The 27,660-nt window shown below is 46.1% G+C and overlaps 1 protein-coding gene across 8 annotated transcripts in view; it reads left to right on the top strand.

Moving 5' to 3' along the window:
* The window catches only part of PPP1R12B (protein phosphatase 1 regulatory subunit 12B), a 127,317-nt gene that overhangs the window by 86,997 nt on the left and 12,660 nt on the right, over positions 1 to 27,660 (top strand). For 5 of the 8 annotated variants that reach the window (XM_074893991.1, XM_074893987.1, XM_074893992.1 and 2 more), the window contains 5 exons: positions 22,683 to 22,699; positions 23,218 to 23,365; positions 24,459 to 24,563; positions 24,825 to 24,878; positions 27,198 to 27,248. In XM_074893991.1, coding sequence (XP_074750092.1) covers positions 22,683 to 22,699; positions 23,218 to 23,365; positions 24,459 to 24,563; positions 24,825 to 24,878; positions 27,198 to 27,248 — 375 coding nt within the window. Of the gene's footprint in view, positions 1 to 9,307; positions 9,889 to 22,682; positions 22,700 to 23,217; positions 23,366 to 24,458; positions 24,564 to 24,824; positions 24,879 to 27,197; positions 27,249 to 27,569; positions 27,638 to 27,660 lie in introns of those variants that run through there. The other 3 variants (XM_074893988.1, XM_074893989.1, XM_074893993.1) reach the window with 2 other exon arrangements.

Genomic DNA, 27,660 nt, shown 5'->3' with positions numbered 1-27,660 from the left:
AACCTTAATGTTTGGAGAAGGGCATCAGACTTGCTGTCCACTGTCCCTGTCGATACAGCATTTAAATCACCAGCGTGGCTGCTCAGTTCCTATTTACAGCTCTGGAAAAACATATTGTTTGTGCTTAAAGCCAAGCAATCCAAGTCTGCTATGTAGACTACAGGGTTACAGCTAAATGTGTTCAGGTTAATTCCTCTAATTCACCGAGTTGCTGAATTAGTAAGATGTAATGTGAAGCAGTGTCCATGATGGAGATGAGTAACACAAAACCAGCTCAAATCTGATCTGCGAGTCCCAGGAAGATGAAGCAAAATAGCGAGTCCTCCAGGAATGATTTACAAGGTCATAGACTCGTAACTATTTAGGGTAACTTTATGCTTTAACTTCTTGTTTAGTAAATTACTCTCGGAATTTCAGTGTAGTCTGAGGTGACTAATCGTTGTCAGTTGTCAGCAAGTGATTTCTCCTGAAGCGATGGAGCTGAGGTTAGCCGTGCGTCGGATACCCACCAGATAGCTTGGCTTTTGCTGGCATTGCTGGGAGGCCTGTGCAGTCAGTTCAGATTATCCCATTTCACCCCAGGGTCTTGTCCCTTTGCCTACATGGCAGCTATATCACAGGTGTCCCGCGATCCTTTTGCTTTCTTCCCAGAAAGAGCTGGGAGCAGTGTGATGGATAGGGTGGCAGCAGGATCAGCGCCGTGCGTGTGCATCTCTCCGCCTCCAGTGCAGAGTGGGTTCAGCGCAGCCGCTCCAGGAGACGGGACTGGTCAGTTCGGTGTGGCTGCTAGCCTAGACCCATTGGCCTGAGGAGCAGCATTGCTCCCTGGAACATAGCCCAAAGACAGGATAAATAAATCCGTTGTTTTATGTCTAATTGTGTCTATAATTTGTGACTTTTTAACAGCATATGTTTGTGCGTATACACGTAACAGAGCATCGTATTAATTTTTGTTGGAAACTGTCAAACTCTGTCTCATCGTGACATGCTCAAAATTGTGGCAAGGAAAAATATCTCTAACTGCTTAACTACTTATAGCAGGTTCTCTGCCCCTCTGGGAGCTGCTGATCGTACTTTGTCAGTCATCCAGCAGGCCGCGGGGAGGATGTTTCTCCTGATGTAGCTGAAGACATCCTGCAGAAAAATCTGCCGGGTTACCTCGCCGCATACAGCAGTAGGTGTCTGGGTGTCCCTAACGGCTGCATCCCGTTGACACGGCTGTCAGCCTTCGTAGGGAATAGGGGAATTGTGCGTGGGCAGTAGGAGGTGGCTTCAGCAGGTGCAGCTCAAGTCTGTCACACTCGCTGCTTCCCTTCTAGCCCACCTGTCTGCTGGTGAATGCTGCTCTGTGGCGCCGGGGCAAAGCGCCCGCGAAGCTGATAGTCCTTAGTGCCTGGGTGTACCCTGCAGAATGGTGCAGTCCCATGTTTAGGTAGTAAATTATTTTTCTCCCAGATATGTCCAGAAGGAGCGAAGAGTAGGAGCTGTATTGTCAGATGGCTAAGAAGGAATTCAAGAGTAATCTAAATTTGTTTGGAAAACTGAAGTCAAATTCCCTGGTCATAAAACATCCTTTGGAAACTACCACTGTAGGAAAAACTGTGTGTTCCAGTGATTCAAGTGTGGTGATGCTGTTTGTCCCCCTTGTCTTTAAAAGGTCACTTTTTGTCCTGAGTTTGTATCCTCCCACATGCTTCTTTCTATTTGGAAAGTCATTGTTAGTTTTCTGCTTTTGGATATGGAGTTTCCCCACTAGAAGTAACTTTATTTGGCAGAAACTACTTTAATATTTGGTAGGTCAAGATGGAGAATCCTTAAACTGCAAAAGTCCTTCCTGGCAGGAATTTCCCACCAGCTTTGGTTTAATCCACGCCTCGGCATGTTTTCGTTACTCATTACAGTAGGTACCTAGCACATAGCTAATGCTGGGCGCTGTTGTGGGTTGGTTTTATTTAGAGAGAGAGAGAGATGCTTTTTTCCACTGCTCCTAGATGTCATCCTTGGGAGTGAACGTAACCTCTGCACCACAATCTGCTGCTGTTGAAGGAAGGCCAGAAATAGGCTTGAAACATAGTTAGATAGCAATGTGTTGAAGTTATACATCTGTTTGGCCAGTGGCACTAGGATATTGGTTTGTGTCAGCCGGCTGCTTCCACGGACGAGCTAACAGAAAGGTTTTATAGCCGTGGAGTGGCTGGGACGGACGGGAGCTATGCAGAATCTGATGAGTTTAGATAAAGAGCAAAACGGATCATGACTCTGTTGTGAATGCCTCGAGATTTCTATTTCTCTATGTCATATTTTGGAAAGTCCCTTAGCCTGAAATAGCTATGTTTACATCTGGTTTCTATATTAGTGTTTGCTTTCTCAGATTCCCTGACATGGCCTGTTAATATTTTTGCAAATTTCTGCTACATTCCTCCTTTGTAACTCCGCATGGTTGTGCTGCTTCATCCTGTGCAAGAAAGCTGGATGGGGGAAGAGGGAACCTGTCGGTAAACACTTGCAGAGTGCAACTGCTGAATGACTTTGACTGGAGAATATTATGTTCTAACACTGCTTTATCCTTAGTGGTAGTACCTGGATGAAATCCCTTGATTTTTGGCATGAGCAATGCTCTAAACTGGACTTCTGAGTGGACAGTGGAGAGCATCTCTCCAGGTTTTCTCCTGCTTTTTTTTTTTGAACAAAACATGGTATTGAGTTCAGGGGGGAAAAAAGCCTGACTGTGAAAAGACAGAGCCAGGTTTTGGGTGGACATGAAGCAAATGATCTGTAGACATCAGTCTTCCCACTGCTGTGCAGACATGATGAGGATTATGGCATGAAAATACCCAGTGCTGGGGTCGCCCCAGGCCTCTGGGTTTGTAACTGTGGTTGCATTTACAGCTTTGAATGGAATCAAATCTGTGGTCTTGGAGACATTTATTTTTGGCAGAGTAGTGACTGTCTCCCTGTAACGGGCTCTGCTGCTGCAGCATTGTTTTATTGTTGCTGACTGTGGCTACGATTGCCATCCATTTCTGTAACCCCTCACCAGCATCCCTTGTGGAGATGCTGAACTTGAGATAATGAAATCCTTCTCCTTCTTCTGCAATCTCCTCTTTAAATTCAGTTCTCAGCTTCGGAGCTTAGGGAGGTCCCCAGAGGTGTGGGTGAACACCGCTGCTTCTCACCCTGTTAGAAGTGCTGGATTTGAGTGACACCTTGTCTGTTCTTCCAAAAACTCAATTCTGCTCCACGGAGCTACTGGAAGACTTTCCTCCTGCATGCATAGTTTGACACTTACAGGTACCAAAATGATGTTCCTGTGCTCAGAATGGTGCTTTTTTAACTCTCTTCACTACTGCTTTTTATTTTCTATAGTTTTAAGAAAGGAAAAAAGAGAAGAATTCTGAAGTTTTATATTTAAAATGTGCTATTCTCAACCCACACTAAAATTATCTGCTTCTACTGCTTAACGCTAAGCCAGGTATGCCTCCTGCCTTTTTATGTTAAATTTAGTGATGGGAATAAAAAGTGGGGGAAGCATGATGCTCTATGTGCAATTATAGACTGTCAGCTGCTGCGTGTGCGTTTGGGAGGAAAGGAAGATCCTTTCCTTCTGCTTCCTATCTGCGAGACACAACGCCAGATCTGCTCATGGGAATCCTAGTCAGTGCACTGCAGATGAAAGCCTGTTCACTTCTAGGGGTTGTATTCCATTTACGGCAGACTGCTGCAGTGCCTTCACATCACGTTTACAACACAGCTTATTGCCTGACCAATAATTTCTTTGCTACAGCCCTTCAGCCTTCTGTTGCTGAACATAACCATTACTGCCTTTTTCAGTTCTAAATAAACCCTGAGAAGCTATAATTGAACCTGTTAAAGCTTGAATATAATTTTAAAGTTATTTATTTACAGTGTTTTAAAGCGTTTTTTATATAGCATGTATTTTCAATCAACTTTTCATTATCCAAAATAATAGTGGGTTGGGTATTAACAGTCAATACAGCTGCTGCTGCTTTGACCCTGAGTTGTCCCACATAACGGCCGTCCCCTGGATTCTGACAATGTATCTGCAAACTGGATTACAGTTCACAGATAATAGAGTTAGCTGTACAAAAAAGGTTTATTATTACAACTTTTAAAGACTCCCTTTTCATCGCATCTCCTGCGTTAAGTAACGGTGCTGCTAATTCCAAATCAATTCATTATGCACTGAAATGAACAGTTTCTGTGCAGAATCAGCAGAATTTCTTTGCACGGAAAGTGATGAGTACAGTGAATAAAGATGTGAGAGCAGGAGGGTTAACAAGACTCAGCCTTTTATTTGCAGGTGAATTCCTTTCCAAATTTTTTGGTAATACTCTAGAGAATTTTTACTGCAAGATCCCACATAGAGGAAGTAACAACTGGTGTGCAGGTACCCGAAGTGCAGTAATCAGCAGTGCTGTAACCTTTCATCTGACTGTGGAGGCCTGCGTGTTAAAACAAAACAGTATTCCTGGCTTGTCAGACCCAATCTCTGAGTACGAGCTTTTCCTTTGCAAATAACAATGCTCGTGTTTCATTTGGACATAGTGACAGACAAGTGCCAGACAAGTAAGAAACTCTTCCAGGGACAAAGCGGTGATACCGTTTAGTGTGTGTGAAGACCGTGTGTTATTTAGGGCTTAAATAATCACAAATATAGGAAATCCTGAGGTGAAGGGAATCACAGGATTTGTTAAACTTTGCCCACAGTATAAATGTTATTACAAAGGGGAGGTACAGTACTCTTACACTATGGATTTCAGTTTTGTGTGCCAATCTAGTAACATAAAAGCAATAGGAAATCTAATCTTGACTGTTCTCTATAGCCTGCGTCAATAGTTCAATAGTTAATGGGTTTTTCATGAGTAAACTGAGTTTCTCTAGATTTTTTACAGAACTACTTTAGACCCAGAACAATTATTTTATGGGCATATAGTGGCTTTGTAGCCTGACTCTTGGAAACAACTGCTGGGGTAGTTTATTTTGCTCTATTTCTCCAGAGAAATGGCATGAGAATAAATACGTCTTTAGAATTGACTGAAGTATTGCATAAAATATGAATTACAGATTTCAGTCTTTCCCTAGACTGGAACATGACTCAACACACAAACAGCTCACTTTCCTCCTGCAGGTGGGAAAATCCAGAAGTGAGGGCTGTGAAGTTGTTTTTTCATTGAATAGCAAACAGCTGAACTCCATGGGAAGGGGTACCAGTGGTGTCTGAGGTTGCGTTAAGCAATTAGTGGGGGTTCTCTGCTTCTCAAAGAAAAGGGAGCAAAATGGTCTCAGCGACAGGTTCGAAGGCAAACGTGGAGGGTATTGCCTGCCACTCCCCCTTTGTGGTGCTTGTCCCATTTGGTTATAATTCACGGCTTGTGTTCCTGCAGTACAGCCCCGTGGTTCTTGTGTTGCTTCGCCCAGCGTAGGAGAGGGTCGCAGTAGGGGCTGTGCCACCGGTGAGACCCCATCCTCAGAGGCTGAGTGTGTTAGTCCCAGCGTACCTAACTTAAACTGGTCTCTAGCACTGAGGCCAGCTGAGGCAAGGAAGGCTCGTCTGTGTTACCAAACCCTCTTACCCTCCCAGTTGGTGCGTCTGTGTCCAAGGCTGTTGGGAACAGTCCCTGTGAGCACCCAAGCTGTGCGTGGAAGAGCGTCGGTTGGCCAAGGACAAGACAATGCCAAAGACCTTCCAACAGCTCAGTGACTGTCAGGGTTGTGTGCTGGTGGGCAGGGATGGTCCCTGGCTATGTTTGATTTTACGGATGTGGCCGAGGAGACCCTGTGGGAAGGTATGCGGTGTGGAGAGCACCCTGGTGCTGTGTGGCCCCAGTTCATGCCTTCAGCTCAGCTCCTCCATCCGCTGAGCCTCGTGGAGCTGGAGACACCAACGTGCTCTCCAGTACGTGCCTGCTTGGGGAGATAGGAAGGTTTGGCTACGAATGAAGGAAGTCAGCTGAATGGGAAGTAATTCAGTGATGTACATGAGTGTGTGATAAAGCTGATGTGGAAAATGACAGCTAGGACTTTGAGGACATCGTTTGGGGATAATTTGTTCCAAAAATACCAACTACTCTCCCTCATCCTTCAAGTTTTATTAGAATTCTGGTCTCCCAAGAGGGCTTCTCCTTTCCTCCTCTTCTGCACTCCCGTAGAACGTGCTGTGGGCTCACACCATCCGAGAGCATCCCTCTGCACCTCTGGCTTTAACTCCTAGTTGGTTTCCCATTTCTGTCTGCTGGTTGGAAAGCTACAGCACTGCTTAAATTTTTTATCACTGTCACGTTCTGTAGGTGAATATTTTCAACACAGGTAAAAGGGGTGTTTATTTTTCCCCTCAAATATTTAGCTCGGGGCTTCATCCTCTTCCTGGTACATCATTTTCTTGGATATGAGTGGTTCTCTCTAACTAATTAAAGAAATTGGGTACAAACACAGGTGTCATTACCAAAGGAAGGGAGAGGACAGCCATCTGAGTGCAAAAGGAAAGATGTCTGAAAAAAGTGGTCAAAGTCAAGACCATAGCTCTAAGTACAGGAAATAGACTATTTCATATAAGTATAGGAGATGTACCATGCTGTAGTACAGTTGTGCTGTTGTACTCAAAGATGAGAAGAAATTTTAATGTGATTTTGCCCAGAAATACGCTGCAGCATGAAGTTAACATCTGGTCAGTCTCGGGGATTTGTCCAGTGTTGTAAAAATGCTCATGGAAGATGACTTTTTGCATGGCCTTCCAGTAGCTGTATAAATATTCCTTAGCAAAATAAGCAGCACCACAGCTATAGCACAGACCAGTCTGCTGGTTCTTACTGAGGAATATCCTTAACAGACAGAAGCAGTCAGCTCTAAACCATGACCTTGAATATTACAAACATCAGGATGTGAGGAGAACAGTGCTGCAAAGGAAGAGTCGGGTTTCATTCTTACGCAGGGGAAAACTTGAAAGTAAACTACAAAACGACAGGAAGAAACCCATAAATTAGGGACCTTTGTTGAAACAAAGATGAAACCCGGCGTGTTTTGTCATATTGCATCTCATTCTGCTATCTTTCTCCTGGCTAATAAGGATACTAATTCTCATGCCACCCCTTCTCTTTAAATGAATTATTGTCCACCAAGGTGCATTTTGTCAATCTGTGAGGCATCTGCCTTGGATGATTAATTAACTTTTAATTAATAGGGAATAGCAAGCTCAGTTTTTGTTTTGGTTTGAGACTCAGGCTGTGAGTTCTGTACTGAAATGTTGATTTTGGAGCTTTCCCGCCCCTCCTCAGCAGAAACGTGACCGTGGAGGGATGCGGCAACGGTTCATTTAGGACTGAATGGGAGGGGAAGCAAAACCCTGCAATTTAGAGCTGTTTAACTCCACCTCAGTGACTAAGCTGGGCTTTGTCAGCCTTGTAATTGTGATTGAGACACTCCAGTCTGCTGGTGGCCACACGGGTTAGCCCAGTTTCACTTACTGTTTTGAAACCCCAGAAACTGAGACTAGTGCGAAAGGATCACCCGTGTGTGCAAGTGCTATGAATATGCATTTAAAATGTCTGAATTACTTTGTTGTCGCTGTACGGCAGAGTCGCACTCCAGACTGTTGGGAGAGGTGGAGGGTGGGGGTGATGAGTGCAACAGATGGAGGCTGGAAAGATCAAGGTCCTGCCACAGTCTCCTTGAGCAGCGGGGTGCCTGTCACTACCTTCTTGTGTGTCTGGACTTAATTTTCATACCTTTAAAAGGGAATGCAGAAATATTGCCAGGCAGAATTAGACCTTTCCAAACATCTTTCCGCCCCCCCCGGCAGTCAGTGAAATAATGAGTCCTCTCCTTCCTCATGATGAGGTATCAAGTAGAAACCTGATCTCGAAGTGACTTAGAGAAGGACAATCTGGCAGCCCTGTTTCCCTCTCTCCACGGTCGGACAGCGTTGCTGCGTTGCTCCTGGATAGTGAAGATCCTGCATGGCAGGAGAAATTCATGCAGCTTCTATTCCGAGCGCCCTTTTCCAACAATGCGTCAGTAAAATTACACGGTTGCCAAGCAGTGTGCAAAAAAGGGGCAATATTTCAGATCAGCAGAAAGATGTATAAGCGTGGTAATACTCTTAAAATATTTTTATATAGATATTCTTCTGCACTTGCTAGGAAAGTGATGATAAAGCAGCCTGTGGAGCTGGAGCAGAACGTGCACTGCAGATAGGTGAACTCCAGGCACCCAACGACTTGGTCAGTAGCTGGTTAGGGTGGATGTGAATGAGTCCACATGAGGACACATCCTTCGGTGTGGTGCTGGTGCGTTAACACTGCCTTACTGGAACTGGACCAGTGCAGATACCTGGGCTGATGCCTTTCCAGCAAAGAGAAACGTAGATTTGCAACCTTAGGTTTCAAGACTGCTTAGTGTACAAGAGCTATTTAATCAGCACACCCACTGTGTGTTTGAGGGCATTTTTCAAGTGAACATCCCGTGGGCTTATTTATATGGGACATGAGGGACATCCACTTGCCTTTGCAGTGAACAGTCTTGCCATTTCTGAGACACTGCAGAGCGTGGCTTTCCAGTGAGCTCGCTTGTGCAGCAGCACGGCTCAGCACAGAGCTAGCTAGAAGTTTGTCGAGAGGTACATGCTCTCCCCACCCTTTTTCTTCCAGGCTCCGCTCCCCTCCTCCTCAATCCCAAACACTCGTTTGAATGAGCGTACATTGCACAAGCTCCGCGTCACCTTGCAGCTCAAAACAGGCTTATGAGCAAAGAACAAAAATCCTGTTGTGCTGCATGAGTGTGTCCTCCCTTTAATGGTATGAACTACTCTGTGTCCTTTAAAATATCTCCCTTTGTCACAGCCGCAAAACGCGTGCTGGAATTTAAGCTTTGCAAAGTGCCATCGATTTGCCTCTGACCTCCCGCTCACAGCCCACCAGGCCTTGGGAGCTTGTAAGTTGTTTTCTTTCCTTCCCCCCCGCCCTTCTTTTTCTTTTTTTGCCTTTTTTCCCTACAAGTGGCAGCCCAAATCCCAAGCTGAAAGTGAATCGCTGCTGCTGGCTGCCCTCCAGCATTCCTCACGGAGCGAGTCAGGATCTGGAATGTCAGAAGGCAGCGGCGGGAGGGACGGGAGAAGCCTGCGCGTGGGTAACGGCGCCCGGGAGGAGGAGGAGGAGGAGGATGGAACAAAACACAACTTCATCTGGACTGCCCCTTTCCAAACCAGCGTTTGTTCCTGATTTATGCTTTCGCGTTTCACTTAAAGCATGCAGCTCTGCGCAGTGACGGCAGAGAGCTCGCAGCAGTGCTCCGGAGTAAAACAGGTTTAGGTTTTCTTTTCTTTCTTTGGCAAAAGCTTCGTGTCTAGATCAACTGAGCCGGTTTCCCAGTTCTCTCCTGAGCCAGGAGTTTTTGCCTCCTGCAGTTTTGGGGGGAGATCACTCTGGTCCTGAGGCACACGCTCTGGATGAGGGGATATGTCCTTTTGTGGAGAAGTCGGGACGGGGCCCGGCTGGTGAGGCTGGCACAGAGCAACGCCCGGCGCTGGAGCACAGCAAGTCCTTGACACTTTCTCTTCTTCTTCTTGGACAAGAAACATTGTGGAGCCTCAGCTCTCCCTGCAGCAGATTAATGCCTAAAATTATACACCCTAAACAGCAGGGTTTAATTACCAGAGCTGTGAATAGTTTAATTAGTTTGTTCTGACCTTGGAAGAAGGACCTGCCCAGCGCTGTAGAGCGACAGGAGAGCAAGACTTGTATTGCTTCTCAAAGACACCCAACCCACGAGGCCATGTCATCCTTGTACACCAGGAGTAAAGAATATACTCGCAGCAGGAAGGCTCAGTCAGATTCTCCCCCGTCCTCTCCTTCCCCGATCGCAAAGACACTCAGAGTAAGCAGCTTTTTCCTTTCTGTATTACATGGAGCTGGGCACGTGCTCTGAGCAGAGACCAGTGGTGGTTTGTTGTCTTACCCTTGGAGACCTGGGGCTGTGGTTTGCTTTGGAAAGAGGATGGTTTAAATGAAACTTGGGAAGGTGCCTCTGCAGCAACAGGTTTTAAGCAAGCTGCCAGAGCTCTTGCACTGGGATTATTTGCGTTAATGGCTTAGAGAGTTGCTGTGATGGTAGTTTCCCCCCTATCCTGCTTCTCACAGACACATCGCTCTCCTGGTAGGCTATTGCTGGATGAAAACCTCACCCATGAAATGAGGCAAAACCTGACCAGCTTGTTAAACTGCGCCCTTTCCATAAAGGCTTTGCTATTGCTGGTGAAATAAGGTTTGCTATCCAGCTTTCACCCTTGGGGCTGTGCTGACCTGTGGTATGGTTTAATAATTTCAACAACAAAAAAAAATTAAGAAACCTACCTGTAGCAGGAGGCAAGTCAAGGTAGTTAACTAGTCCTCCCTAAACCAGAGCCGGTGTACCCATCTACCAAAGTGTTTGAAAGTTGGGAATGTTTTGTAACAGTATTGCTAATAGTTGTGGAGTTGTGTGAAGGGCTATCACGAAACTCTCCGAATCCATATCGTTATACGTGCAGTCTCTTCGCCGTCAAGAAATATTATCATGCCAGAGTCAAAGCCTGGAGGAATTAGTTTTAAAAAGGCAGGCTAATTTTAGATGTAAGCATTAAATTAATCTGAGCAGTGGTGTTTGCTCAAATCAGATATGCATTGTCTGCTCCTTGTGAAGTGGCAGATCTTGGTCTGGAAAGAGCGTTGCCTGAAATATGTAAAAAAGGGTTTTAACCCACTGCCATGGTGTTAATGGAGCAGTCCCTGACCTTGGGAACTGATGGCTTTCATGGCTGCTGGTTGCCCCCAGGCTGTTAACTGTTTAACCTGGGAGCAGGAGTCTGTGCTTTCTTCCTGTCTGCAGTTAGGGTACCTCTGAGGAGGTTTTAGATAATCTCAAACTATCCCCTGGGTGCTTAGATGGACTTCCTTCTCATCAGTTTTTACAGCTGTGCTTTCCCATTCCTCAGTAAATCGCCGCAGTATTGATAACCAGCTTAATAGCAGGTGGTGAACCTTTCAGATGTGCTCTTACTCATAGAATAAGGCTGAAAATGTTTTAATTTCTTCCAAAACCCAGGTTTTTTAAGATCAGTCATGTTTGGCATACATAGACTGACTCATTTTCCACCCCTGATGCATCTAGGCATATAAACAAGTGACAAACATCTCGCAAGAGCCGTGACTGCTGAGTTTGTGGTGCATGCCTACCTGCTTTGATGCAAACTAACAGGGGGTGCTGGTTTTCTCTCAGTATCCATGATGGGATTTCAGGCTCTTGGGGGGCCCCATGAGTGTTGGAGAAAGTGGTGGGAGCTCTCGGCAGGGGGGGGTACAGAAAGGTGCCAAGTGGGAATGGGAGGTCCTGGGGAAGAGCTTCCCTCAGCTTCTCCTGGCAGTGGGAGTTTGGGGAAAGCAAACATGCAAGGATGGAAATCTTGACGGTTCTTGCAGTAGTAATGGTAACGCCAGCGGTGGCTCCAGAGCGGCGATGTGGGGGAAACCAGACCGGGAGTGCAGCAGCATCAACTCACGAGTCAGTGCAGGAAGCAATCCTGGTGCCGTCTGGGTTATGGAAGATAGCCCGTGCCTTAGAAGGCTAATTAGGAAAGGATTGACAGCAGGCTAAAACAAAGTATATCCAAGTTAACTCTTTCTCCAAGACAACGTAATTCTGCCATGAGCAAGAGAAATAACAGAGTGGGGTTTTCTATGGATTTGTCCCATGTGTGTATTCCCCCCCACCCACTCCCCCATGCCCACGGTAACAGCAGGCCTTGCCGCAGGGTGCCACCAGCCTTAACAAAACAGGTAGGAATGTGATATCTTTGAGTCTTTTATCTTTCCATCCTGTCTGGATTGATACCAGCAGACCTGTGGAGTCTAAACGTTCCCAGCTGAGCAGGGGTGCAAAAACACATGAGCAGGCAGGGAGCCTCATGCGTGGTACAGACATGGAAAAAACCTCTGAGAGAACCAGACAAAGCGAAGGAGGTTTTACTTATGAAGGTATCAGTGCCAAACAGCTGCCTTCGAATGTCATTCTCAAGGCAGTTTCCTCTGGCATTCCCTGCTGCACTTGCCCTGCTGCTTGTAATGCTCCTCCTGAGGTGTTACCATAATACTGCGTGTGGGTTTTTTCCAGCTTTAATTGATGGGATCCCCCCAGATGCACAGCTGAGCAGGGCGAGCACTTTTTGGTGAACTCATGGGAGTCCTAAGAAAGGCAATAGCCTTGAACAGGGTGTGAGAGCAAAAGGCAGGCAGAGGAGATTCTGGTGAGAGCAGGGTGTTGGTGTGTGACCACCTCCACGTGCAAGGTCAGCGCAGTCCTATTGCCCCTGAACCTCTGCAAGCTAAAATACTTAATTTCTTGTGTCACAACAGAACATCCCAGAATTATAGTCACTGATACAGAAATAGCCAAGTAAATCCTGTTAAATCACTCAGGGTAAACGTTGCTAACTCCACCTTTTCAGTTGCTTTAATGAGGATGTTGGTAGAAAGTGGAAACTCAAATCCCTTTGAAACCAATTGAGATTGTCCTGTTATTTGGCAAAAGCTTTTTTGTGGCAGTAGGTACCTTTTCATTGCACTGTTTTAGCTCAACATTTCTCTTTCTCAGAAAAATATTCACATAGTCAGTTCCAAGGGTGTAATAGGCAACCCATGGTATAAAACTTATCATGCATAGGGAAGCAAATAAATGGCAGGATTGGAAGGACGAGGGTGAAAGCAAGGACTGAATTTTTTTTTTTTTTTAATTCTATTTACGCTGGGCCAGTTGGGTGTTTTTCATAGGAAATACCCTGTAGTTTGTGTTTAGGCTCCTCCATCTGTTCGTTATGGTACTTCATAACCCTTGTGCTTCTCCATGGGATATCAGATAGGAAGATGAAAGCTGAGGAACATGCACACTCCCGACTTACTGCGCAGATCGTAATTGCAGCTCTTCAGTTGTTTCCCACCTCTTTGTCAGCCAACTTTCCTTTCTTTTACAGACTGCTCCTTCTTGTCTCTCATCCCATATTTTTTGCTGTAAAAAAAGACCATCAAAACTTAAAACCGTTGTCAGCGTGCGTGTGTGCTGTTCGTTCAGTAGTGGCTGCATCCTTCTGGCTGCCATCGCTTGACGGTTGTTACTCGCTTCTTGAGAGGCTCTACATAATTCTTGTTGTTCTGGCCATATTCACAGTTTCACTACAAGGCTTTTTCCCTCTGGTGTTGGATCACTCCCTCATTAAGCCACCTTCACTGCTTATTACTTGAGCTTTCCAGCCAAATTTTTGACAGTAAGGCCTCAGCAATAAATTTTAAGTATACTCAGTGGTCTGTACGGATTGATTTTATTCTGCCTTTCATTGGAGCGTCTGAAGGAGCTGCACTCAGTGGTATGTGGGATGCAAGAGCATCACCTTCTATGGGCCATGTGTTTTCACTGAGTCACTTAATAGTAATACTTGAGCGTAAAAAGCAACTGTTTCCAAATTGCCGTCTCTGCTAGCCAGCCCCCAAATCAAGCCCGCAGTTGCTCTAAGCAGTGATTACCATGGCAGCAAATGCTTCTAATCTGGGTGTGATTTTGATGTGGACATGTACGTGTAGAATCCAAAGCAAATCTTAAAGGGAAAAAAGCTAATGCACAAAAACATTCCCCTTTTGAGCTGCAGATGTTTGGCATGCAAATAAAACCAGCATGGTTTGGATATTAATACATAAATAATGGTATAAAACCTTAGAGGTCTGGTAATGCAACCAAACTAGACTACTTTTAATCTGAGAGAGATGTCCGGGAGCGCTGAGAGGTTGGTAGAAATGCCTGATCAGATTGCAGCCTTCGTAGAGTTTTGCATATAAATGCGTCTGACAGTCAGTTTTCACTCCGTGAGTGCTTTTGCAACAAGTTTTATCCTGTTTTGGGTATTCATGGTAACAGGTTTATTCTCACATTAGCTAGACCTGTATGAATCATTTGGCTTGCTGTGCTGCCGCTGCAGTGGCGTTAGAGAATGAAGGCTGTTATGAAAACATTTCTCCAGAAAACTTTATCTTCCTGGGTTTCCATTTAGCGGCTTGGACTCATTCTAGTTGTGATAAAAATGATGCTGCATAAATTGAAACGGGGTCAAATAAGTTGTCTCATGACATTTTCTATCTAATTTCTGGATTGCTGACTAGGTACGTAGTATTTGCAGCAATGATTACCTCCTTTCCCATTAGCCAACAAAAGATGGGGGATACTGAAGCTTGAACTTTAAGGCAATTAACCTGTCTGTGTTCTTCAGCACCTTGATTTGTTTATCACTGGTTATTTCTCAAGTGTCATGGTCCTTAGATGGGTATCAGAGGAAATCCTTCTGGGTTGTTTGATCTCTGGTTTTTTTGAAGTTTCGTCTGTAAATGTCTGTATCTGGAAGCGTATCGGGAACTTCTGGTCATTCTTAGGCCACCACCCGTTAGATGTTCCCTGCTGTGAGTCAGTAGCCAGTCTCCTCTCCTGTCGCTGGCTACATGTGGATGTATAAGTAAAATGGGTCAGGGCACGTGCTCTGACCCGTGGGGTAAGTGCCTTGTGTCCCTGCAGCTCAACTTCTTCAGCTCGCTTCCCTTCTGAGGAACAGAGCGAATTGATCCAAGCCAAAGCCGTAGCAGATTCTGTTAACTATTAAAGGGTCTGAATGGTCATGGATGATTCAGGAAGAAGCACACGATGTAACACTACAACCTCATTTAAAACTCCCGTTTTGGCCCTCTACCACCTGGTCAGTGCTGGGTGCCTTTGAAGAAGCTGGTTGAGCAGCCAGAGCGCAATCACGTGTGAGAGCTCAGCTTTTGCTTGGCGGGACGGGGAGGCCAGAAGGTCAGAGGACATCCTGAGGTTGCACCAGACCAGGGCATCAGCCTGGACTGTAAAAGGGGTGAAGGGAGAAGGAGAAAGAGGATATCTATAATTTGGGTCAGCTCATGGTACGGCCACAAAACCAAGCACGTTGGCACAACTGAGACGGGGAGGTGCTGTGGGATGGGAACAAGCGGCCACAGGAAGCGACGGGGAGAGCGGCTGGAAACTCTGTAGGCAGCAAACCACTTCAAACTGCTGAACTGGAGACCAGTGTTTACTGCAGTTGCAGGAGCCCGTTATAGTTTTGTTTTTCATCAAATGAATACAAAGCCATAGAAAACAGGGCTAGAAGAGACTCGGAGCTCAATCCATCCGTTTTCCCAGGGCACCAGCAGCTGTACGTACACTGTTCCTGACAGATGTGTCTCCTGCTTGCAGACTTGCACCAGTGGAGATGTTGCCTCATGCACTGGAGCTGCAACTGGTGGTCAAAGAAAAACATGTGGACCTTGGAGAATTGCTAATTGTTGTTGGTTTGGGGTTTTTTGTTGTTTTGGGGGTTTTTTACAATGAATTGCAAATTCTTTTTAATGATCCCAAATTGCTGAGGTGGTTATTGCAGTTCAGTAGAAGTAAGATCTTTGGAGCAGAGGTCTTCAAATAGATAAGAGTAGCTCTGGGTTCACATCACTGACTGGCAGCTGGTCTGGAGCTGTTTTAGACTGAAACAAATGACGGGGAGGGAGGGAGAAGGTATAAACTGGTTTAATTCGAAAAGCACAAGATGCTTGGGGTGATGCAGACGGGTCAGCCTAGCTAAACCAGCCCTCGTTGCTTTTCCATGCCAGCACTCCCTGTGGCATAGCAGCTGCCCCAGGGATGCCAGGCGGCTGCAGGCTGGAGGAGTGTTCACCAGATTTTGGAACATGCTCCACACTGAAAAGTTGGCTGGTTGGCTTTAGGCAGCTTGAATCCTGGCTAGTGACCAAACAGGTATTTAAATACCTGATCGTAACACCTGAAAAAGTGTTTGCAGGGGCAAGGAAGATGTCATTGCCTGCAGACCTGTGGTGTTTAGGAGCAGAAATCTTCTCTTCTTGTGTCACTTGGCCATTCAGCTTTTATTTCCTCATGTCTGGAGAGTTTTGTCTAAGATCAGATTGCTTTGCAAAATTAAATTTTTCACCAATAAAATTTGATCCCTTAGAAAAGAATGAAAAAAATAAGAGCAACAAACCCGGGTTTCTGAATTGTGGCCTTTACTAAATTAAAATACAATCCAGCTTGACGTTTTACATGGCGAGTTTTATCCCCAGGAGACAGCGGTAATAAACTGCAGCTGCTGCAAAGCCGATGGGCCACGTGAGAGGCGCAGGGAACTGAGGCACAGGCGGGCGATCGCACAGACCAGCATCCGACTGCAGAGCTGGGTTTGGGATGGCAGGAGATGCAGTCATCAGTCCATTACAGCCATATGTATTTGTTTCTGATTAAATCCGTGCTAGCCGTACTGAAAATGATGAGATCTGTTGCAGCCAGCTGCCAAAGCCACTATTTCATGTTGGAGAACCTTTTAATATTATGCTTCAGTAACAGCAGTTTTTATTAAGCAAAGTTTATTGATTTATAGTTTGCGAAAACATATTTTGCATCAGGCTTTTGGGAGTTGGAGGTTATATGGAGGTGGTTTGGCTACGCTGGATTATTAATCATATCAATGGGATTTTGTAATCCTTGCATTTGCACAAATGCAAACTTGAGTTGGAAGGCAGCACTATTCATCACGTCAGCTGGAGCTAATGGGACGCTGGAGCTAACCACAGCTCTCGGGTCAGCAGAGCAGCTTTCTGAGGGAGGCAGTGACCTCGAAAAACTGTATCAAAAGCAGAGTTCAACCAAACCTCCTAATTATTCTGCACCCACTGGAAAACTAAACTTGACCCCAACCGTACCTGACTTGAAAGACAAATGCGGCTTGAGGGAAGCACCGATCCGAGTTGTACCCGATGGGGATGGGTCTGAGGTGTACCAGGCAGCCTTCCTCATCACTTTTCCTCCTTCCAGCTCAGCTCTTGCTGTGCTGGCTCTGGGAAGACTTCTGCCTGCAGCAACACAACACACGGGAGAGGTTGTCCTTTTTACAGCTGCCCTGCATCCATGCAGCCAAACACATAAACCTACAGAGGTGTAGGAGCAGCAGAGCTACATATCTGCAGAAACGTGGTGGCTTTTGCATATAAGAGGGAAATAACTGGCTCCAAAAGCAGCTGGCTTTATTTTATGTTGAATTTCTAAACCAAACAGGATTCACCAGGAGGATATTTGCCAACACAAGAATAAAATTCAAGAGGTTCCTAAAACTTCCCCTCTTGATCAAGAAAAGGGAGGACGGCAGGGCTGGAGCTGTGCTCCAGGATCTTATTAAATGGTGGTTATTTAATCGTAATTGTTGATCAGGATCTCTGAGACAAACACACCAAAATAAATTCCTTGAGAACTATCTTAAAATAGTGCACATTTTCCTGAGGTTGGCCAGTTGGAGATAAAGAAGCATAAAATGTTCTCAAAGCATCTATTTTTTTTCTTTTTTTTTAACAATGTAAATAGTAGACTTTTTCTGCCTTTCCTGGGTCAGATCCCAGCCGCAGAAGAATGCAATTGGAAGCAATTAGGCCAATTTCTGACTTGGCAAGAGCAGTGACCGATCCCCTTTTTGGCATTGCATTTCAGGGCTGCATTTTATCTAAACCTTCCAGGAGGAATTTGGTTTTAATTATACTTTACTGAACTCCTAACAGCTGTAAAAGTTTCTGAGTTTTTAAGGGAAGGCTCCTGCCCTCCACGGTCTGAGCACATTCCTAAAATCAAACCCGCTGGGCGTTGCTGGTGCTGTGCAGCATCCCGGCGGTCCAGGAGATTAAAGCCATGGCCAGTACCTAGCTGGGCCTTTTCCTTGGGACTGACCAACGTCAGCGTGGTGAGAACTGGGGGGCCCAGAAGAACGCGGCTTGCGCAGGGAAGATCAGTCCAGTATGATGCTCTTCGCTCTTTTTCTCCGGTCCCATCTCGGATGTCCTGTGCTTTGCCAGCCCCCCTGGGTTGGATCATCTCTGACCCTGTCTGGGAGGACTGGTAAAACCAGCTGAACCCCTCTGCTGTCCTCCACCCCCCCCAGCACCACCTGAATGTGCTGCCCATCGGGAGATGGACGGGAGGAAAGATGGTGCAATCTCTCAGGTCTGAGAGCTGAGGATTGCCATAAACTTGCAAGCACGCCTGCAAGTGCTCTGTACTTTAAAATTTTCCTTTAAAAGTCATCCCCTTGGGTGTCTCGGTGCTCTTTAGCAGGAGTGCCAGGGTCTCGGCTCAGCGCTGGCTGCCGTGCTGGTTTCTGAATCAGGACAGCCGCTTCCAGCGCCTCGCTTTTCCCTGGGGTCCTCCTCCCCCCGCCCCAAACCCTGCAGCAATATGACCCTGTTTAGATTGCAGGAAGGATAATTTCACAACCCGATGCTTCCCTAGCTGTTAATGTTTCTAGTCAAACTTTTCATCCCAAGGGAAATGGAGTCTGGGCAAAACTGACAGTGCTGTTCCAAATTTGCCAGGGGAAGAAAAAAAACCCAGTGCATTCGTACAGTGGAAACAGCAGTTTCTCAGCATCCTCTTCTTAACCTTAGCAGATCACACAGTATTCATTCAAGAAAAAATCAGGAAGGGAAAACCCTTTCTTGCACCAGCTTAGTCAATAAGTGCACGTTTGGTGCCTCAGCTCTTGTTTCCCTCTGTTTACCCCCAACTTGTCTTTCCAGAAATGGAGGAAGAGTTTTGTCCTTCCCCTTCTGATGCTGCCCTCAGAGCTTCCAGCTCTGGGATGGCATCTCTGAGCAGATACAACCCTCTTCCTTACTTACATATGCAGTGCAGTGAGCCAGCTAATGCTGCAGAAGTTTAAGTGAATATTTTGTGGTTGTCTTAAGGGGCAGTGAGTGGAGGAGAGGTGGGTGCTGAGCTGACGGTGGGCGTGCAGCTGGAAGCACGTGGCGAGGGTTTCCAGGGGTGCTGTGGCCAAACGCAGGGCAGGGACTGAGCTGGAAAGAAGCTGTTTTCTACTGAAAATACGTCTCCGATGTGATACCCCAGTGGCCTCTGAAAATGTTTGTCTGTGAGCAAGTAGCAGGGATGGCTGTGAAGCGCCTAGTCCAGTGGCTGCATGTAGGGCTCATGCTGCGTGGCACAGCCGCCTCCCAGGAGTGTGAGATTTTAGTCATTTTAACTCACTTCGGGCTTCACAGCCTCTCTTTGTGCTAAGAACTGCTGCTTTCCATGTCACCTCTTTCAGTTGGAGCCTTTTCTTGAAGCTGCAAAGTGGAACTTTTTTTTTCATTCAGGATTTTTTTTTCCCTCCTCCATCATTATTTAAAAAAACAAACCAACAAAAAAAAGCCCACCTGAATAAGCTGCTCTTTGAACTATCAGCACTAACACTGGCCTTTGCACAAAATTCAGGGAAGTATTGATTTAAAACAAAATAAATAAATCTTCCCTCCTTCCTTGAAGGTAGCAGCAAGTGGAAGAAGGATCTGCTGCTGGAAACTGTTCTGCAGCTTTCACTATGGCAGGGACACTTCCAGCAGCTGCTCTAACATCTCGTTTGGGTTCTGCTTTCCAGACCTCAGCCTTTATCCAGTTCCTCTGAAACTTAATCATCTTTGTCTCAAAAATACCACTTTTAATTGAAACAACATGGAGAGTGGCACCCGAAAATTGCAGGGTGAAAGACACTGGCTTTCCCAACAGCTGCGAACACAAAGATTTCCTGTAGTTCCGTGCTGTTTCTGCAAGACATTGGAGTCCTTTTATGGCAGAGATGTGCTTTAAATGAGCCTAAAGGGAGATAAAGTCACAGGAGGAGAAATCACTGAGCATTAAGAAATATCCAGATTTTGGCTGGAGAAGGCCTGGAGCTGCTGTGTGCTGGGGGTGGCCACAGGTCTCTGCAGGATTGCTCTGCTCTGCTGTTGGCAGCAGTGGCAGGAATGATGCGGGTCCTCCCGTCTCATCTGGTACTTTGCTTCTCTTCAGAGACAGAGACAATTGCAGTCTGAAACAATTCATCTCAGTATCCATCACAGGAAGGTTTTAAATACAGTAAACCTGGTGGGTTTTTTCCCCTTTGCTGTTCCCAGCAGCTGTGTTTGAAGTGATTCCTTTCTTACGCCACCCTTCCTTTGCAGAAGCACACCCTGCTTTCTCTGCCTATGGAAGTTATTAGTTTTCTTGGTGGGGGAGGAAAAAAAAAAAAGGCAAAAATGATTTTTCCCTCCTGCTGCAAGTGCACAGGCTGGCTTGGGGACCTGCTCAGGTTTTACTGCTTGGTTTCCACGTTGCCTTGCCCAGCCAGCCGCGTGTGGACTTTCTCAGCACTGTTCAAATATATTAGCAGGTGTGTTTGTTGAAATAAATGCAAGCTTGATATCAAGTGGATTACTTGCCCAGCCGTTTGTCATTGTAAGAAAAGTCGTCACTGAAGGGGATTAGCATGAAGTGCACAAATAACTTTCAACAAGAGGCTTGTTAATCACTTCTAATTCAGCTCTCCCGCTCAAACAGGAGAGGTTGGGTCACTGGACCAAAATTAAAAGGGAGCTGTCAGGCAGCTGTGAGGGTTTTAAGGGGCAAATATCAAAAGCTCTGCTAACAAAAGACAGTGGAGACATCAGCCAGCACGGCTGCAGCTGAAAACGGGAAATCTTTCTAATGATAGACCCACGCCAGAGGCCAGCCATGTGGAAACTGCTTCCCAACTTACTGGCTTTCAGCTTCTTATGGAGAGTGGCCCAAGCCACGGCTGTTTGGGCAAGTGGGCAGATGTCCCTGTGGCAACAGCAGGCAGCTACCGGGCGTTTGGCCCTGTGAGAGGCTTCCCAGACAGCATCCAGCATCGCTTGTGGATGTGCAGCGGGGCTTAGCTATGGTGGAGAGCCGTCTGCCATCTCCCTTGGGTGGTTTCTCACCTGTATGATGCAAAGAAAGCTTTTTGCATGGAGAGGGGATTAGAGCAAATAAAATAATATGGGGCTGGACCCGCTGCATGGCCCAGGACCCATGCCAGCACCGGGATGGGCTCCTGGAGCTTTGGTGACCATCCCTACAGTGTGGGGCTGGACCCAGACCTGCTCGGGAGCCTGGCTGAGGGTGGCCCTGCAGGCACAGCTCACGGGAGAACACACTAGTTAATAGCAGCATTTACTTGTCCTTTTGAGCTTTGTATTTAGCAGCTTCAGCTGAATGTGTTGTCTGTCTGCAAGGCTTCAAATGTGCCGGGTTTCTTCAGTTTGTTTCTTGTTTACTGGTCAAATTGCCACGTCTCGCATCAGAGGGCTGTACTGCAGAGTGAGCAGGGATTGCAGATTCCTTGGGGAAGCTCCTGTCTTGAATCAGGATTCAAGGTGAGGGTCACATTAGGGCAGGATGAATAAAAAAACGTAGTAACTAGGTATACATAATGCACAGCCGGGTCCCTGCATCCCGGCGAGCAGAGGGCAGCATTGCAGGCAGGCTGGGCACAGTCCGTGCTGCTCTGGGACTTGCCCCTCTAGTCCTCTGGCTTTGAGCAGAGAGATGGCAGGGTTGCTTGTCTACCCTCCTTCTCCATGTAATGTAAATTAATTCAGCTGCCCATGGTGTGTGAGCTCCCAAGATACCTGCCCAGTAATCAGAGGCGTCCTCTGGGTGCCAAGCAGGAGCAAATCTGCCACCCAGCAAGGTGTTTAGCACTGGATTTAGTGGTGTGTCCAGGCAGTGCAAACTCCAACACAAGCATGTCTGGGCAGTAAAACCCTGACCCCTCGTCTTCTCTGTAATGTCCTGCTCCTTGTGTTGGTTCTTGCGCTTATTAAGAAGGATCTAGGGAAATAACTGGTAGTGCCTGCAGGTGGTTTGTGCTCACTCAGAGAAATGATGCTGCTAATGAAACTAGCAGGGGAATATTGGGCTTAATTTCCAGTTCAGGGGATTGAAAAAGAGTTCAACTGCACCTTGAATTTGAGTAAACGCCTGCCAAAAAGAAACCTTGCAGAGGAGGAGGTGGCGGGTCAGTGTGCTGTGTGCTGAAGGACACCTATGCCATTACCATTGGATTCCTGCAACTGTGGGCTGCAGCAAAGGCAGCGTTGAGGGTGACACAGGGGTGATTTGGATGTTGATGGGCAAAAGAGAACCTAATACACACTTCAACCAACATGTCCACCCTTTTGGCTGATGTAAGGTTCCTTTCCTTTCCTCGTGCAGCTTCTGCTCTGTATCATCTTGCCACGGTGAAGCTTTTCCTCATGGGGGAGGTACATGGCCAAGGAGAAAAATCACCCTTTGTGATTTCCTGAAGTTCAACATAAATACACAGCGAGCTCTGCATATCATGGGCCATTAATCCCTCCCACCCACATCATGCATAGGACAGTGATCAAAGTCAGGAGGAATAACTTGATTCAAAAAGGGAAACAACAGATTAGTTTTGGTTCAAAGGAATATATTTCAATTCTGGAAACTAGGATTTGAAGAACAAGGTTCAGTAGTTTTGAGGTTAGCAAAAGAAATGAAATCTGAAATGCTTCAGAGAAGCTGAAGCAGTTGAAAAGATTCAGGCAGGGATCAGTGATTCCCACTTTGGGCATGGGAAATAATGCTGTTTAGCTTGTGAGCTAGGTGCTGGCATCAGAGGTAGGGAATTGCTGCTGCATGGTAGCTCTGAGGTTCTTGAACTGAACCTTTAATTCTCCTCATTATTAATTCCCTTTTTCTTTCTTTTTTTTTTTTTTTTCCTTCAGCATGAAAGACTTTCCAGGTAAGAATTCTATTTTTTGGCATTTTTTTCTATTTAATATTTATTGACAGCATATTTCTGTATGGCTTTGGGGATTCCCTGTGCTTCAGAACAACAGCATAAGCTGAAGCTGATACTGGCCAGTTGGTTCTCACCTTAGCTCAACTGTTGGGCCAGTTTGCTTTCACCCTTTACTCCCCAAATGATTTAAATGATCTCTACTTTGCAGAGAAGAAAACCCTCTGTGCCCTATTAAAAATGGAGCCCATTCCCACCATGAAGATGAGAGGTCCCTGAGAAGTTACTGCCCCTTTGGGGTTTGGGCTGAGACCCACTGGTTTTTTTCCAGTTTTGAAGCAGTGGTGGCTGCGTGGCCTTCAGCAGCGAAGCCCTGCGGTGGGGTGGAGGGTGCTCTCAGCCATCCCAGCGCCTGTGCTCAGCTGGGTCTGCCGTGGCCTCGAATCCCAACCGGTTGGGCTCATAGTGGCTGTCCCAAAGTAAGAACGGCTCCACGGTGCTAGATCTTCATCGTGTTTTAGGTTGGAAGCAGCTACAAACCCTACCACCAGTGACTCCTCCTACAGCGATCGTGCCTCCAGCCGCTCCAGTGCCTACACCCGGAGGGAGAACCGGTTAGCTGCCCTCAGCAGCAGAGCAGAAGAGGAGAGTAACAGAGACTATAAAAAAGTAGGATTTTTAAAATATGTTATTGTCACTGCACGCACTTTAGAAGCTGCCTGTTGCTGCAGAAACCTGCACTGAGAGTCTCTGGAAAGAAAAAGAGAGCTTATTCTCTCTGTTTCCATTGCTTTTGGAAATCACACCAGCCTTTTTCAAATGCACCAGCCTTTCTGAGGGTTGAAAAAGGACAAGGGGTGAAAGGATCCCTTGTGCAGTCAGATATCTGGTGGAGGGGGACTGAGGAGTCAGGCTGGAGAAATGCTGGGAGGGATTTGAAAGGAGCAAGAAAAGATACTGTGGAGCATGCCAGTGTGGCTCAAGCATGCGCATCCCCACAGAATTATTTTTGCTGGTACAACGTTCCAGAATTATTTTTTATATAATCTCTGAAACTTTCAACATAATCCTTGAAAGGCAGTAATACAGACTGCTGTGCACATCTACTAGCAATGCAAAAAACATATGAAAAGTAAACAGATTAAGATGAGCTTAATTCTGGTATTACTATGTTTCTGAAAAGCCCTGCCCAGTAAGCAGCACCCCACTCTTCACAAACACGTCTGGCCAGAAGAGGCAGGCAGTATGCCCAGCTCGTCCTCTTAGAGGGATGGAAATTCTGCTTGTTTGAAGGACGTGAAGGGAAAAAATCCATTTTGGAGTAGTCTAAAATTGCCCTCCTTTCTCCTCTTCAAACTAAAAGCACACAAGAGCAACTAGGGTGTGTTGTGTTGGGGAGCACAACAGAATCACAGGTTCAGATACATCCACCACATATAACTTAGCACTTTATCATGCTTGGTGGTTTACCTAAATTAAAAACATTCATTTTCTTTGCCTCTTCCCTGTGTTTAAACACCCTGCAAAATTATACAGCTGTTTTCTTATTTCATACAAATTATGAAAACACCAGTAAAGTATCCAAACTAGTTCTGTTTGCCCTTCTTCTAGTATCCTGACATGGGGGAGCGAAGCAAACCCCACAGCTGCCTCTGCTCGGTGCTGAGGACACGTGTCTGCTTGGAGTGGCGCGGCAGAACTGGCTCCGTGTGGCAGCCGAAGAGCAGCCTGGTTAATTGAAAGCTTTTGTTTCATCTTTCAGTTGTACGAAAGCGCCCTGTCTGAAAATCAAAAGCTCAAGTCAAAACTGCAAGAAGCCCAGCTTGAGTTGGCCGACATCAAATCTAAGTTGGAAAAAGCAGCCCAGGTAAGGCAAAAACCAGCTCCTAGACTGGAGGGACTGAGCACCGGCCCATGACAGTGCATGTTCCAGCGTGGGAAAGGATTTAGCTCTTGGGAGGGAAGGTGCTACAGAGGAGACTGTTATTTTTCACAGAAATAAGTGTGAGTGATTCTGTAAAGACTGCTTCTTCTCGAGGCAAGTGCATCTGTAGGCTATCTAGGCCTTTGTGCAGCATCCTGTGAATGCCTCCAAGTTTTAATAGCTTTCTATTTTTAATTTACATAGCAGAAGCAGGAGAAAACTTCTGACCGGTCCAGCATGCTGGAGATGGAGAAAAGGGTATGTGTCTCTGCTTTCTTCTGACTCGCAGTCTTTGCCTGGTGTTGCTCTGCAAGGCGTAGTAATTTCTTGAAGGAAAGTGTTAATTAAAAGATAAGTTATATTTCTGCCTTGTGGAGTAGTGCACAGTGATAATTGTGTTCTGACCTTTTCAGTGTCTGAGACTTTTCTGCTCTCTTTGCAAATCAGCTTAGTTCTGATTTCTTTCTTTTGTTACAAGAAGCTGCAGACCAATGAATTGGACTGTATTGTGCTAAGAGACTGGTGGTCCATTATGCTTTAAAATATTCTCGATTGTTATGAATAAAGACTGTTTTGGGGTGGTGAGGGGAACAAGGCAAAACACAAGCTGGATGTCTGCCTTGCCATTATACTTGAAATCTGAGTGTCTGAATGCTCCTTCCTCTTAATTGAACAGTCAGTTCACTGCAATAAGCTAAGCTGAACTGGCAGTGTCTGGCTAAAACTCTGCCTTAAGTGACCATAGCTTTGGTCAGATCAGAAGGGACCCAAGGAGATCTGTAGTGCATCCCAGCAGAGCCAGCCAGGTTAGTCAGGGCGTTGTCCCATCATTTCAGGAAGACCTCTGAGTGTTGAGTTTCCACAGCTGCAGCCCCTTCTTCCAGTTCTTAACTATCCTCATAATGATTTTTTTTTCCTTATATCTAGACAGAACCTCCCCTGCTTCAGCTGATGGCCATTACCGCTCGTTCTCCCACCACACACCTCTGGTTAATTAAAGCTGGAGCCTGGCTCCAGTTTCTCAGTAATGTCCACTTGCACGTTGGAGGGTCACCTGCAGTGGAGTTTCCTCCTAAAGTGTTTCATCTCCTGACTTTTTAGGAGCTTTGCTGAATGGTTGAACCATGTGTTTAAATTCAATTCCTACCATAAAAGACCTTAATTATTTATGTGTAAACACTTCCCAGGATTTGCCAGATTTAGTCTGGAGGAGGTGACATTCAGGATCCCCACGTTGGATAGAGTTAGGCAGAGCACATCAGCCCTCAGCACTAGTGTGTGAGACACCGACCGATGCAGGTGCCTGGCTTTGACTTTTGAAGTTACCGAGGCTGCTGAAGCTGAGCTGATGGCCACGGCACTGCTGTATAAGCTCAGCTCAGCATCTGCACCGGTCTGAACCCCGAGACTGAGATTCTCAAAGCAGTGACCATTGTGGGCCTGATTTCTAGGCCTGCTTAAAGCAGGCTGAGTGGGGTTATCAAACATGTCATCTGAACATAACTGCTGGGGGAAGCCATGGCATGGGTGGAGCTTTTCTTTTGGAAAAAAAAAAGTGTGGTGGTGGTCAGAGCACTTGCCCTGAGCAGATCTCCCCAGCCAGAGGGAGCTCACACCATGAGTCCCATCTCCCACCCATGCTTCCGAGTTGGGGCAATGTCTTCCATTGCTTTTGTTGAATTAGGATCACGGCAGCCATAAACACAGGTTTCTGAGAGTTAGAGAGAAAAAAAGCGTCCAGCTGTTCTCAGTGAAGATGGCATTAACTGTTTCCAAGACAGCTTACACATTTTGCACTGACAAATCCCTGGAGGAAGTGTGCTGTGGATGAAAAGTGACGCAGAACCGATCATCCACAGCCACACTCAAAAGCTGTGTTTTCCTCACTCTCCTGGCCTTACGTTTCTTTGCAGAGGGCAAAGGAGAGTGTAAAGCCTGCTCCTGACCCACATTTGTCATTTCCCCCCGCTCAGTGCGCTTTCCTGGGGCGGTTTGTGCCCCCTCGGGTTGAAAAAGCCATTGATGGAGGCCAGATCTTTCTCTCTAGTGCCCACTGAGGGCACCACCAGTAGTCACGTGGCAGAGCCCGCCTGTGTAATTGTCGCTTTCCAAAACACACTGAAAGCAGTCAGCTTTACAGCTTTGAAACGCTAAATTAATCTGGGAGAAGCAGGATTTCCAGGCACATTTCCCTGCTCACTGTTTCTCATTTGATGGGCTTGGTGAATTTTCTCATTGCCTGCTTTAGTGGGGTGCAGTTAAATCCGTGGCTTCACCCACAGAGCTCAGAATCACGTTACATCAGGAAGCCCTGACAACTGGGAGTCACTAAAGGTGGGGGAATAGTTTCATTGAAGGGGTATGAAGAGAGCTCAGGATCTGCTGAGACGGGCCCAGCACGTATCACCTGCTGGGTTACCAGCTGCCCTGTCCCGTCTGATCAGCTCCTGGTTGTAACCTGTGTGTTGCTTTGAGGTGCTTTTCAGTGAATGCTCCTACAGAAGTACAAGGCTCATTTTTCTTTAAATGTACTGTAAGTTTTTATTCTGAATCTTTCTTGTGAATCTTTGTAAACAGGAGAAGCGAGCTCTGGAGCGGAAACTCTCTGAAATGGAAGAGGAGATGAAGGTAGGAAATAATTTATTCACTCTGTTTATTCTGGTTTTTATGCTTCATATTGTCTTTTGGGATTGTCACCCAGGAGTAGGTTGGTAAAGGTGTATGTGGGAAGGGACTTTTGTTATCTCTGAGTGTGTACCTTTATGCAGTCAGAGCTTACTTTAATGGCCATGTTTTCCAAACATGAAATACTAATAAAACCGTCCTATTATCATTCATCTGATTGCACCATATGTTTAATTTGTTATGCTGTTTGTTCGAAGAACTGTGAAAGCTGTTCTCCTTAAATGCTTTCCAAAACTAACCTTTTGTGGCATCGATGAGTTTCAGTGTGCTGATCCTCTGTGCTCTGAATAGTCTGCAGCCCAAGTTAAGCCGTTGTGGTTCTCTCCAGATGGGTAAGAAGACAAAGCTGGCTTTT

This window comes from Strix uralensis, chromosome 24 (genome assembly GCF_047716275.1).
Source record: "Strix uralensis isolate ZFMK-TIS-50842 chromosome 24, bStrUra1, whole genome shotgun sequence".
Taxonomy (NCBI): Eukaryota; Metazoa; Chordata; class Aves; order Strigiformes; family Strigidae; genus Strix; species Strix uralensis.
This window is presented reverse-complemented; position numbering and strand designations above follow the sequence as displayed.